Source organism: Erithacus rubecula, assembly GCF_903797595.1.
Source record: "Erithacus rubecula genome assembly, chromosome: 5".
Lineage (NCBI taxonomy): Eukaryota > Metazoa > Chordata > Aves > Passeriformes > Muscicapidae > Erithacus > Erithacus rubecula.
In genome coordinates, this window is record NC_136687.1 from 15211397 (window position 1) to 15226285 (window position 14889).

At 33.3% G+C, this 14889-nt stretch overlaps 1 protein-coding gene across 3 annotated transcripts in view; it reads left to right on the plus strand.

The window, feature by feature from the left end:
- SLIT2 (slit guidance ligand 2) overlaps positions 1-14889 on the plus strand; it is a 258823-nt gene that overhangs the window by 226596 nt on the left and 17338 nt on the right. For all 3 annotated transcript variants that reach the window (XM_079306865.1, XM_079306863.1, XM_079306864.1), the window contains 4 exons: positions 10815-10908; positions 12809-12946; positions 13037-13277; positions 13615-13745. In XM_079306865.1, coding sequence (XP_079162991.1) covers positions 10815-10908; positions 12809-12946; positions 13037-13277; positions 13615-13745 — 604 coding nt within the window. The remainder of the gene's footprint in view (positions 1-10814; positions 10909-12808; positions 12947-13036; positions 13278-13614; positions 13746-14889) is intronic.

Here is a 14889-nt window from a genome sequence, read left to right on the forward strand (position 1 = left end):
CAGAATAGTAATATTTTCTACTTTGCAGGTGTATTAGTAGTTAGTCTACAATAGACTTAATACCAGATGTCCCTCCATATTTTTCTACTGTATAGTTTGTAGTCCAAACTAGATTTAATGTCCACTCATTAAATCCTTTTTTTCAGTTTTGAAATTACGGCATTTTCATATTTAAAAGGTCATTCAAAATCTGCCCCTTCTTACTGTTTGCCTAGACACCCCAGGGGACAACCTCTGTAGCTGTAGAAATCTGAAAAACATTCTGCTTTTATCCTTAATCCTCATTTTACTTAAAGACTTTGTCTGAGCCATTGGAGAGCTGTATTTGGCACCCCTGGATGCTGTCCTGTCCTCCACTAGAAATATTAATACTGTGTGATGCTTCCTGCACAGAATAAAAAGACAAGTGTCTTTTGTTTCTGTCAGTTAGCAGCCAAGCCAAAGCATATCCTTCTCTTTGTGGCAGAGGATCTCTTGCTGGCTCTCATGGTCTCTGTGGGAATGGAGGATAGTTGGAAGAGCAAGTAGCATCAATTGTTTGCACTGATTTTTTTATAGCTCTTCTAACTAAACAGATGTATTTCCTATTAGATAGTTGACCACTAGAAGAACATAGAGCTTAAATTCATTATAAATTGAAATGCATAAAAATAAATTTAAGATCCACCATAATTTGGGAATGAATTCTACTCAGTCATTCTATATTTTTTTATTTAATTGATCAAAGTTGAGCTCTGGGAAAGTGTAAGGAGAAGTGAATGCATGAATTAATTTCCTTTATTGTAAACCCAGCTAACTCCTTTCTCATCCAAAGTGTTTCCATCACTAGTTCTACAGACTGTTGGATTGCTCCCCTGTTTTAGGGTATTCAAAGTATCCCAGTATTTAAGTACTGGGAATACACAGTGAGTGAAAATGTTAAAACACAAGTATAAGAAATACAATTACATAGTCTAATACAGGTATCCTTCCAGTAGGTATTCTGGGTAAATGTTTTGTAGAAATTTCCCCACACAGGACAAATGTCTCCAGTATCTAAAGCAGTGCAAAAGCCAAAAATCTATTCAGCAATATGTGGATGATCAATATATAGAAGGAGACACATAATCTTCTTGTAAGCAAAAATACTGTTTTGCCAAGTACCAATACTTTAATACTTAAGTGCAGGTGACAATTCAGGCCTTGGAAAGAAATAATATGCAACAGCCTCAGTAAGTAGAAACAGCAGTTCTCCTATAACTAGTATTTCAGGTATCTGTGAGTCAGGTTCAGCTCCCCTGGGACTGGCTGCTGTCTCCTTTAAAAATGGGATCAGGTATTCCCTTGTGTAGGCTGGAAGAGTGCAAAGCAAAGTCACATCAGGCATTTCTCTATATATCTCTATGGATAGAGAAAAAAGGACAGAATAAATTTGATAAAATTTTTGATATTTGTATTACAGTTGTGCTTCTTTAGTCAAAATACAAGAAAATGCATTTTTAAATTTGTTTCATAATTTTACTGTGAATATTTTTACCATTATCATACTGTGAGTTTTACAGATACAATACCTGCTCATAATCTCTAATAAAGTCAGTGAGACACGAGTAGGTGAATGTCTTCTCACCAGCTCTAAAAGAAATCAAAACAATCTATTTCTAATCAGTTAAAAACTGATTACACCAGCTCATCAGGCTTTTTTCAACATTTTTATTTAAAATTATGTTTTTCTAAAATTCATCACTAGAGCCTCAGAATAGGACACAGTGTGCGAGATCTCAAGTGATTTTTGAAATCAGTTATAAAGTGAAAATATAAAACATTGAGCTAGCCAAGGGATCCTCATATCTGTCGTCCATGGTCTTGCATAATAAATACCCTTCAGTATTAAAAAATAGACTGAAAGTAGTCTGGGCACATCAGGATCTAAAAAGAAGAATGTTCAGAATATAAAGTAACTGTACATTTGCCTCAAGTGTGTATGAGGTATCGAATAATTTGTGGAAGTTTTCTTTTTCTCTGGCCTATAACTTGAGTTAAAAGATAAATAACAGAATCCCTTTCAAGTACATATATTTTGAGTGATTTTCATGAGAAACTTTGTAAACATTTGGATTTTGATACCTGTTCTTACAGGTTAAAATCAGATTTACATATCTCTAATGTTTGTTTGTTATGAAAGGATTTTTCACTAAATGAATTCATATACTAGCTGGCCAAAAGTATCTTAACAATCAGGAAAACAGGCTATATATTCATATTCAGTATATACAAGGATTTTTAAATTCAGAGGTATTGATCTCTGGCTCAGAAAGTCCCTGAGCTGTTAAGTGGCACAGTGTATATACTAGGAAAATACTACTGTAGGCTTGTCCTGCCCTCTGTTAATTTGGTTGACAATACTCTGAATTGGGTTTGTTCAACATATAGCATATATGTACTCAACATGGAATTGCACCAGCCCAGAATATTTTTCTGGGTGAATGATTATCTGCAAATATGCTTTGCATTTCAGCAGCACAGTATAAAAGAAGTCAGATGAAACATGCTGGTATGAAATGCAAATCACTCTTCTATAAAGTCTTATTTTTATGTGGTGGGCTTGTTAGAACCAGAGATGAACTGCAAAGGATGTTGCAGTGTGAAATCTAATAGTCTCTTTTTGACTTTTCTAACAATCCCTTGAAAATCAACACTTCTCAAGTATATCATGTTGATTTTAAAACAAGCAATTAGAAAGTTTATTGTGTTATTGCATTAGAATCAGGAATGTTTTGCTCTGCCTCTGTAAAGTTTTACAGCAACCACCACAGTTACAGGTGGAAAGACATCTAATGGTATTTGCACAATAATATGAGCTTTCTTAAAATCAAACTCTGACTGTGACACAGCAGTAAGCAAATGGAATCAGCAGACATTCAGGATTTCTGATGAAACCTAGAGAAATAAAACATTTAAAATACCTCACTATGTCCTGCACTCTTTAATCTTGCTATTCTCTTAACATTGCCATCTCATTTATTTTAACGCCAGTCTAGTAAACTTCAGGTCATTTTATGTACATTCTATAGATTACAGATAATCATTTCTCTTGCTCATTGTCGTCAGTCATTAGATCACAGAACTAATCCAGAAGTAAAACTTCTCTTACACCACTGGTGGCATGTACTTCTTACCCTTCTGTTTGTTTTGTTCTGCTGGAGGTGAGACTTAAGCTTGCTTTGTTTGCTATATCAACCTCTCTGCTGCTATAGTTGTGCATTAGCTTAATGTGCTATGCTGTTGTATTACAATGTAAAAAGTCTCTTGTCTCTTCTGTCTTTGTCACTGCAAGCTGCTAATCTGAATGAAGTGGAAAAAGGTCAGTTGTCTTTTAAGCCTATTTTCACTTACCTTGGTTTCTCACTTTCCTTTTCTTAAAGGTGCATGGATTTCAATTATTACAAATGACCAAATCGTGTATAGATATAATTTAGAAAGCTCACTGCAAATCCTCAAACTAGGCACTGGGCTGTTGCTGTGAATACATGTCAAATGAATGTTGTTGAAGATGCAGATGGATGTGCAAGAGTACTTTAATACTGCATTCAATGTCTTTTTTTTAGATGTATTAAAAAAATTTGCAGACATTGATATAGGACTAAAAAAAGCTTATATTATTATGTTCTGAAATCTTTATTCTCACCTTAAAGCCATCCCTTGGTTCTGTGCTAATGTATTCTCTGTGTTATAGCACTTTTTTTCTTTAGTATGTTCAATAGATTATGTTACTAGAAAATGTGCCAGAGTGTCAAATGGCTATCTTCTTGCTCCTCATTTCTGTGGCTTTTTATTTGCTGTAAATAACTGTAGAAACTGAAATGACCAATCTGGGGCTATTGTAGAAAAAAGGTAATATGGAAGAGATTTATTACACTAACTTTGGGTACCTGATTTTTAATTTTTTTAAAGTTTCTATTTAGCACCTATCACACTAACAGAGATATACCACCTTCTCTAAATTCAATCATATATACAATCTGGGACCTAGTATAATCCATGACAGTATATTTATAAACTTGCATATTTAGTTTTAAAAGCAAATGAATCATTTTTGGTGTATTTGCCATTGATTTGATAAATACATTTTCAGTTTTTGAAACAATATAATATATTATATATAGTAATAAAAATATATTAATTATCCATTAATTAACATGTTAAGCAAGACCACAGTTATATAATCTATGTTGCTTTATAATATCTGTGTTGACTAATTTAGACATCTGACTAATAATTCCTACAGCTTAAAGCATAAATTTTCTCTGTAACTGAAGCAGAGTATAAGACATTTTCAGAAAATTATTCCAGCTGCAGGTTCTCCATGCTTAAACTGTCTTCCATTTAGACATGTCGCTGTATTTGCGTTTATTGCTACTCATCTGGGCAACAAAAATAGTCTGCTGTTTTTCTTGTTTATTACAAGTGTGAGCTGTAACATGTTAAAATTACTGACTATAGAAAGAACAAACTCCTCACAAAAATACATGTAAATGGGGGTGTGAATTAAGTTTGGCTCCAAAACTCAGCAGATGTGTATGTGATACATATTTATATTAGCTTGCCATCTGAACGTGAAAGTTATTGATATTCTGTGAGGCACTTGGAGGATCAGTCAGTTTTATCATGCAAGACATCTTTTGAATTGTGACAATATTAGGAAAAAAAAAAAAAGAGATCATTTCAAGCCATCATCTCAGTTTATGCTAGCCTTAGACAACCTTATTGCCACTGCAATAAAGGAGTTGCATTGCTACTTTGAATTCACTTGGTAATCAGATAAGTACCTTCCTGAAATTCAAGCATGCAAGTAACCAAATGCAAATCATGTGATATCAAACTTGATAAAAAGTTTAATAATTCCATCAAATTAAATCATAATCCTCACCCTTGTAAGAATTGCATGTGTTACAGATTCTTAGAATAAAGAGATGTATTTGTTACTCTTGCTTTCTATCACTCATAAAATTTTCCATTTTATCTAGCTTAACATACTTTAAATAACTATTCTATATTAAAAACTCAAGTATAAAAGTAATTTTACTTCATTTGCATAAAAGGAAAATATACATGATATTTGTGGCAAGCTGAGCTACCTGCTTCTTAATCCTTGCCATTACTCATTCTAGTCTATGATCCACCCTTCTGTTTTCCTTAATTGTCTTAAAGCTTACCTGCCTAAAAGTTCGTTTCTTTGCTGTTACCAAACAGTGTACCTAAAACCAATAGAAATGTTGAACTAAACTAAGCTAAATAAGCCCCATCTTACACTGAGATCCACAAGCACTGGGGATAGCTGACTACTTATGCAATGGTGAAAGATGGGAACAGTCCAGCAATTTGACTCTAAAATTAAATTTAAAAAAATGCTCAGATTTATGATTATGAACTACATTCTACTGTCACTGCGAGCTTTGTTAATTCTAAGAAATTTTGTCCTTCATATTGTAGATTTTTTATTTGTGTTTTCTGAATAATGAGCTTAAGACCTGAAATCATTTATGTTGTATACTGTGCGTCAAACTCAAGACTTAAAAATGCAGCAGTGTTGTGTATATAAATGGCACTGACATTTTCCAACCCCTTCTGCATTCTATTAGCTTTTTGGGACACTGTTACACAGAGTCCTCCAGTCACAGAGTCAGATAGTGATACGTAATTGATAAAACATAAACACTGCAGAAGTTGACTCACAGTATACCATAACCAAGCTCAGAAGCTGAAATGGATATATAAGCACACCTATAAAATCATTCTGTTCTAGTGTATGGCAGGTATTGGGTATTTTGGCTATGGAAGAGTGAATAAGTCTTCTAGGAAAAACCTGTTTTTTGATAATTAAAACTGGCTACTGTTGCTTTTGGATTCTCTGTCTAGTTGTTTGTTGTTTTTTTAACATCAAACTTAGCTTTGCTAGTAAGGGTGATTTTAAACTTGTTTCTTCATAAACTTACCTGTCATTACTAATGTGCTATTACATCAAGAAGCCCATGTCCATTTTTGTAAGAACTGTCCTCCCCACTCAGAAATGCAGTGGCTGACATTGCTTTGTTTTAAATTTATTTCCCAATTATTCAAAATTACAAAGATGTAAATCCCTTTTCACCTCATTGCCTTGCTACTCTTTATTTGTTGTACTATATATCTATATAATTGAAACTCCAGAGTTAAGGGTCCATTCAACCTTGAGAAAAGAAGGCTTGGGGAGATGTTTTCACTCTTTCCAGTGTTTAAAAGGTGGCTGCAAGGAAAATGGAGACTCCCTTTTTTACAAGGAGTCACTTGGAAATGGGGAGAGGTAACGGGTAAAAGTCAATCCTGGGGAGATGCTAGTTAGAATTTCAAAAGAGGGAAATGTTTTACAGTGAGGACACAGAGCCATTGGAATAATCTTTCCAGGAAAGTGGTGTATTCCCCAACATTAGACACTTCTAGGATTTAGATGGAAAGGGTGCTGGGCCATCTTTGTCTCTTCTGCTTTTTCTAGGAGATGATCCTTGAGGGGTAAACCTGGTATTCTGTGATTAAGTTTTTAGTGATTTATGTTCTTACCAAGTCATAGGAGTGAACTAGCACACATAGGAAACACAAACTGACCTGTGAATCTATCAAACATACACCTTTGGTTACCTATATAAATATATCAGTGTTTAATAATGCTGTCTGACTGCTCAGGTCTTCCTCATACTCTGAAAAATCTCAGTAAATATTTGTCTTGAGCTTGGAGGGACCTGTTCATTGGTGCCAACCACATAATTCCACTGGTTTCAATGTTACTCTATACCAGAATCCAGACTCCCTTAGATTAATTAAGCCAGATGTTTTATGAAAAGAGTTATTGCTGGTTCTAATTAAACTTTGGAAGCTTTTCACAGGTTTTTTGACACTTTATCCGCTACTTATTTTTAAACAAACTAGTCTGTTCTTTATTCTCCTACATACAGAAATGTTCCTATCTTTCAAAAACATAATTACTTAGCCAATCTTTTACAGAAGCCTCAATTATAATATTATTAGATGAATCAAAGAATGTCCTCACACATTGGTGTCAAGCTTCCTTGGATTAAGACTTTTTTCACAACGTTTTCTGATTACTTTGAAGTATGTTCTTTAAACATTGTATTATGTTTCTCAAATCAGAAAACTCTCTTAGATTTTCTTCCAGTAAAGCCAAGGACCCTAACTTGGTAAATCTGGGGTGTTTTTGTACAGTGAGTGTTTCACTATCATCACTATCTTTTCATTTCGACAAAATTAACTACTCCTTTTCACCTTGTCTCATTTAAATTTTGGATGATACAATGGTTATTCAGTATGCTGAAGGAGGGGTTTCTTTACCAGGAAACTATACTCCTCAGTGGTTCAGATTCCATGTCCCATAATTTATTTACCTTTTCTATTAACTTTTTCAGAAACAGGTTTATTTTGGCCATAAGAATGCTCCATTCAGAATATAGATCTATTAGCATTTGTTAATATTAACAGTTATTATCTATTAGCTGTACAAGACCTTGCAATATGGGTTATCTTGGCTTGTTCTTCTGATATTTACATCTTCATTCAGAAATTGAGTATCTGATGTACATATTTGGATTCTATCATGATTTTTTTCTTTATTGATTCTGTGTACAAGTCTGTCATTAATGCTACTTTTTTTTTTTTTTCACTAAAAGTTATGCTATAAGTAAAGCTAACTTTTATGGTCATAACATTTTTACATGAGTCTCTTGCTACATCCTCTTTCCTGTTTGCTACAGATTGCTCACCTAAAACTCCAGGGATATGATTCACCATGCATACAATTAGCAAATGCAAGGGAAAAGTTACTTTACTTTTCTGCTGTCACAGCATAAAAAGTTTTTCTTCTATGTGCTTTTCTACTGAGTACTCAGATCAAACTCTGACCATAATCTCAAAAATGTCTGGTGATGTTTGCAAGCTATTTAGCTGCAGTGTGTCTGGTAGTGTAACATTGATTTTATAATTTGAAGTGGACATTTTTCAAAACTGTAAACCTGTTTAAAACTTAAATGCCCAATCATTATGTAGGATTTACAGCCAAGAGTGGGAAATAAGGAGATTTCAAGTGCCCCTGAGCATTTCATATGAGGTGATTCAGCTTTCAGTATAGTTCTGAAGATATTAGGGCCAGCAACCTATGAATACTAAAATGCAGTGTACTTTAAGAAATCCTGCATTTTTTTAAGTACCTGGGGGAAGATTTAGAGAAATATACAGGCTTAGACACTATTGGGTAAAACTATTTGCCACTCAAGTTATTTCAAAAATCTGTGCCAATGATAGATAATCTAAGCCAAAGTAATGTCCTGTAGCAAAGTCAGTTTAATAAATTTGACAGGAATGGTAAGAATGCTTATTCCTATTATGCCACTCCTAAATTGCCATTTTCTAGATAGTTTGGTTTTCTTTGCTCTGAATATTGCTGTGAATGTGTAAGAGACAGCAAGCTCCAGCCTTGCTTGGGGGATAGGCTCAATTTGTCACTTTCAGAAACTCTCTGATATGCCTTCAGATTTAATAATCTTGGGAATATTTAGAGGTGCTTTATTCAAGGTTTTGTCAGTACTGTACAACCATATTTTTATTATTTGTAGTTGGGATGTCATGTATTTTTCAGTTCTGCATGTAATTTAATATACAATATGTGCTATAATAAGATATTTGTATAGGTGTATATATGTCTGCATATATATCCACATACATACATTTTTAACTATGGGAATGTGCACAAACTAGGTTAAAACAACAGTCATTTTTGCTTATTCTATTCCCATGATCCTTGAAATCTGAACTCACTGTTCCCATACTTATATCTCACTCTTAAACACTGCTGGTCTTTGAACATATTTCAGTGATTACAAGTTCTGCAGTTTGACTAAATGCTGTGTGAAGAACAGCATTGAAGACCTCTTCTATATGTATTTGTTTGAACAAAACCCTTTGAAAAAAGAAAGGGATCTGGGTTTTGTTTAATGTATCATGGGATGAAAACAATCCCTGGTATTTCAGGATTTTTTGTGCACTGACCTAGTCATAACAGTTGCATATTTCCAGACTAATAATTCTATTGAGAGCTTGAAAAGGCTTTGAGGATAGAATTATAATCCTTTGTATTAGTCATCTTCAGTGGCCTGCATTTGATCTCCATTCAGTTTCCTACATATATTGACTAAGTCATGTTGTTACTCACAGTTTTCCTGAGGCTCTTAAGTGACCTGTTCATGAGGGCCATTTTCTTATGTTAGCTCAAACCTTAATTTGGTTTGTTGAGAAAATGCGCTTCTTGTGGATTGGGAATGGGATATTTATTTATTTACTTATTTATCTTCTTTTTTTTTGTTTTTTTTTTTTTTAATCTTAGTGTAGAGCCAGTCTGGATCTTTTGAATTGCTGCAAAATACTTGTCTCATTGTTTTTTGGCTTGTCCTCTCATTTTTGAAGATATAGAGGTCCCATGTCTTACTGCACTTACAATATGTTTCTCAGTTGTGTTTTTAACTGGCATAACCATCTTTGTTCCTGTTTCAGTTTTGCCTTTTTCTCCATCCTTGCTTTAATATAGACTCTTCCTCAGTTCTTTTTATGTTTTTGTTTATTTGTCCACTGCACTACAAGCCACTGCCATGCTCAGCTCAGTAAAACTGAGGGATATCAAATATTGCCTCTTTGAAGGCAAGTTCAGTTTGAGCAGTAAAGTGCCTGATCATTCACTCCTTTCTTTTGCTCTTTTCTTTCCCATTGTAGTGTACAGTTCTACTTCTCTTTGCTTGCCAGATCATGTTTTATTACTGGACAAAGACAGGGACAGCCCTACTCCTTCCATAGCTTTAGAGTTTGATAGACCTGTCAGTCCCTGAATTCAGCAGGCACAGGGCTTATACCTGTTTATTACACATATATGCTTCATATGGATGCTGGAATAAGTATATCTAGCTTAAAAACCAGTGACAAGTTTATCAATTGCATGATCCATGGTATCATCTGATAAGTTAGGGAACAAAATATTGTTGATCTGTTTACAAACTTATGTTTCCTTTTCATAAAATTGCAAATAAAAAAAAAGTTTTAACTATATTAAAATACTTTATAGATTATAAGCCCATTTTGGAAATTAGAGCCACTGCCTCTATCAGCAGGGAAGGATAGATATTTTATGTAGATCATTTTTTTCTCTTCTTTTCACAGAACAGATTATAGATAATTATGGTACATTAACAAATGCAAAAAATGGAGAGTCATATTTAAGGAAAAGTAGAGAACAAATATTCATTTTTGGATAATTGGAATTGTATTGACATGCAGTGATATTAACAGGTTTTTTTCAGGTAATAGATTACTTATAGTGATAGTGCAAATCTGGCTATGTCTGTATGTAATGTGCTTAGAAATAAGTAAAAGAAAAGCATATTGATGGCTTTTTTGTTCTAGTGAGTTCAGTCACTAGTGTTGTTATATAACAGAGCTAGATAAATATTGTAAATGAAGAATAATTACAAAATTAACATTTATATCCATGTATAGATGATTTATGTTGAACTTTATATTGTTTATAAAGGAGTTACCAGGTATATTATTATTTATTCTTATTATATCTTTATTACCATTTATTTATTTATTAGTATTTATTATAAAGGTATTTATTACTATGTAAAGAAATTTGCATATTTTAATGTTAGCAAAGGAATTTGTAGCCATTGCTTTTAAAATTCTGTTCATTGCTATTTTCAGGTCACTGTGATATTTTCACTGAATTGACATCATACATTATGTTTCAGGTGAGCTTTGTGAGGAGAAATTAGATTTCTGTGCCCAAAACCTGAATCCTTGCCAGCATGATTCAAAGTGTATTTTGACACCCAAAGGATACAAGTAAGTCTGAAATGTTGTTAGAGTCCAACTGAATCAAAGTTTGTATTTTTCCATCATAGGCCTAGTTTCCTTTCTTTCTGTTTAAGTGGAAGCTAATTCAAATCTCAAAGTACTAATTTTGATTATTATTAAACCTTCTGGCAGAATAGGCCATTATTTTCATGTAAAGTTGCATTATTATCTTAAGTGTGTTTTACTGAATTTTAATGATCCTTAAAAGGTTTAATTCCAACCAGATTTTAAATAGAAACACAGGATAGTCTTTAGGATGGTCTATACAACACCCTTATAGGAGTTTGAGCAGTAGGAAAATAATTGCATTTAATTGAAGTGGAATAATTATATTGCTTTTAGAGAAGTAATTTTGGAAGAGATTATTTGGAAGGCACACTGGAAATTAAAAAGTAAAAAAGGTATAAAGTAAAGTAAAGTAAAGAAATCCCTCCCCGGGAAAACTAATCTTTAATTACACCATATCCTTATCATGATTAATTAGTATGCACAATTTAAAGTTGTTGTAATAGGCTTTAGTCTAATAAATACAGGAAACCTGCAGACTTGCATTGTTCTCATAAGTACCTGTTTTATGCACAGCATGCTTTTGTGCTAAAATCAGATTATTTATTGTCATTCTCGTTACTTATGAAATGACATTTTATTTAAAATATGGCAAAAAGTATTACATGTTCAGTTGAATGTGAAATTAAGTTGATAGTTTCCATCTGGAAAATAGAAAAGTTTGGTTTCTGTTGTAGTGTATTTTGTTTGTTTTTTCATGCCACTTCAATAAACCTAGTTAATATCTTTACTGTGCAGTTCATTAATCTTTCCTGTTACTTTTAAATCAGAAAATAGCACATACAATATACTTAATGATGTTTCTCAGTCAGACTTTTAATAGGATGCTTTATATTCTCATTCCCTTATCTTGTTCATACCTGTTGTTCAATAAAAAATGAGACATATTTGATTGAAGTAAAATTTAAACTTACATGGCCATTTAAAATCACTCTTGCCAGCTTAGAGCAAATTTTAGATAGTGAAAGAAATAACACTGAAGAGGTATATATCACAAGATATAATGAAATGAATTAAAGAAATCTTAATTTTAAAAAGTATCATATGGATGCATGGATTTTTAATATTTTCCTTTAATTTTTGTCAGAGTTCTTTGCATTCACTCAATCCTATATATGAGAATTCCCTGAAGAAATGCCAATAGCCTTAGCAATGAGAGTTACACATAGGAAGAAAAACCCAAAACACCCAACAAACAAAAATCATTACATCCTCTCTTGAGGATGTGCTGTTTCTAGATCATTGGGGATTCAGGGAAGACAAGTGATGGTTTTGAGACTTCTGTTAGTTTACCAACCATGGACGTATTTGTAGTAAATCAGACTGGTGGAACTTTAAGAGCAAAAAAAATTATGCATAACCTTTAAAGTGCATAAATGGACCATTGGTCTGTTCTTAGCTGTTTGGTTGACAAAGAAAATAACCATCAGTACATACTTTAGATTATTTCTCTTGGTTTCACCAGCCAAGCATATTGATTATGTTTTGTGTCTCAAGCCATTAATAACATCCTGTAACATTCTATGTTGCTCATAAATTCTAAAAACTGTATAAATTATTCATGAAGGCTCTCTAGATTTGCACACATTTCTTTGATATAATAGCAGGGGTGTAAACATTTTAACTAGCAAACCTATATTTGTTACATCTATAGATTCCACATCTAATAGTATGGTTAAACTATATAGTCTTTGCACACAAAGTATTAGTAATGCTTTTTTTTCTTGATTTTTGAACAATATAGTTGTTCCTGAACTTTTTCATAATCACACTGGATCGTTAAAAGGCACTGTGCTATCTGATTTGCTTTGCTGTTTTACAGGTGTGATTGCACACCTGGATATGTAGGTGACCATTGTGATATTGACTTTGATGACTGCCAGGACAACAAATGTAAAAATGGAGCGCAGTGCACCGACGCAGTCAATGGATATACGTGCATTTGCCCAGAAGGGTACAGGTGAGAAAGATCTGCAGTCAGCACAAACATGTATGTCTTCTGTCAAAGCTGGTTTTTTTTGGGAACTGATTGTTTTCTGTTTTCATTCAGTGGCTTGTTTTGTGAGTTTTCGCCGCCTATGGTTCTGCCTCGCACCAGCCCTTGTGATAACTATGAATGTCAAAATGGGGCCCAGTGTATCATAAAAGAAAGTGAACCAATCTGTCAGTGTTTATCAGGCTACCAGGGTGAGAAATGTGAAAAGCTGATTAGTATAAACTTCATCAACAAAGAATCCTATCTGCAAATCCCTTCAGCTAAGATACGCCCTCAAACCAATATCACTCTACAGGTAAGCTTGCTTCTGTTGTGGATTTTTTTTCTGGAAAAGAGAGTAAAGGACTTTTCAGGATGTGGAAAATTACCCAAAGTGGTCATTGGCTTATTTAAAGAGCTTTTCACTGTTTGAGCTAGAAATCTAGAGGAGTTAATGCAGTAACTATATATTCATATTGAAGTAGATGGGCTTATTGATATGGTAAGAAAGAGTTTTGTCAGGTTGTCCTTCAAAAAAGAATTTTATAATGAAGTAACAGACTATGGCAGTAAATTTGGAGATTCACTTAATACCTAATTTTGATTAAATACCTAATTTTAGTTATTTCTAAATATTTCTATCTTTTAACTAGATTGCCACAGATGAAGACAGTGGGATCCTGCTGTACAAAGGCGATAAGGATCATATAGCAGTGGAACTGTACCGGGGTAGAGTGAGGGTCAGCTATGACACAGGATCATATCCAGCCTCTGCTATTTACAGGTGAACCTGGATGAAGCACATTTGTAACTGAAATTAAATATAGATTCATTACTTATATCAAAGCCACATTTTTTAATGCATGGTTAAAAAAATGCATGCAAATTAATGTGTTGTCAGACACTTAAAACTTCTTGCCAAAAGATGTGATTTGCTTGGCAAGTAATTCTAACAGACAGATATGTCAGAAAAATAATATATTATTTGATGCATTAAAACAGAATAAGAGTTAGCTAACAACAGAATATTTATACATTTGTGTAAAGTTCATATGGAGCAGTGGAGTTTTTTCTTTGTTGTAACTGCCAAATAATTTCCTACTGTACTGAGTAAAATGAAAAATTACACTGTATAAGCAGAAATTAAATAGAAGCTTCTCTTCTCTGTTAGGCAGTCATATAATGTGGGATTTTCCCCTGGCAAGTGAAGAGAAAACTCAATACTTGATTCTGAAAAAAAGACACTACTTTTGAAAAAGAAATAGCTTTTGCTTCCAAAGTCATTAAGAGAAAGAATCCTTCTGTAGCATAATCTTTGAGGGGTTTTTTTTAATCATTTTTCTCTGGTTCTCTGAAAGATTACCACCTGAATTTTTTGGGAGGTATTGTATCACTTCACAAGAATTAACAAACAGTCATTGCAACAGTAAGCAGAAAGACAACAGGCATCACTTCCTGGCCCTGACTTCCCTCTTGGTACTAAAATTACTGTCTGAAGTAAAGGAAAGTATTAAATCCGTTTTTCTTGAATCTTCTTTTTGCTCTATTTACACCTTTTGTTGTAAAATTATATAGGTATATTTGCTTTCTAGAGTTTGTAACAGTGACATTGTTCTGCATTCCATTAGGGACATTTCAGTGAAAATAAATTATTTTTATAAATTATTATACTGCTATTCAAAATCATAATTTTTTTTCTTTTCTGTCTGAGTTAGGACTGCACAAGAATTTCAGATTCTTTTTTCAGGAGTTTAATTAAATTTGTTGATGTTTTCAATAGTTACATCTGTCTGAGAATAAGAAGCAATAGGAATGAGGGTCATATGTAGTTCCAAGTGAATTTGGCTCCCATTTCGTTAATCTATCTAGAATACTTCTACCTTTTCAAAACATATATTTCCTTCTCATAAATTTAATGCTTTCTCTGG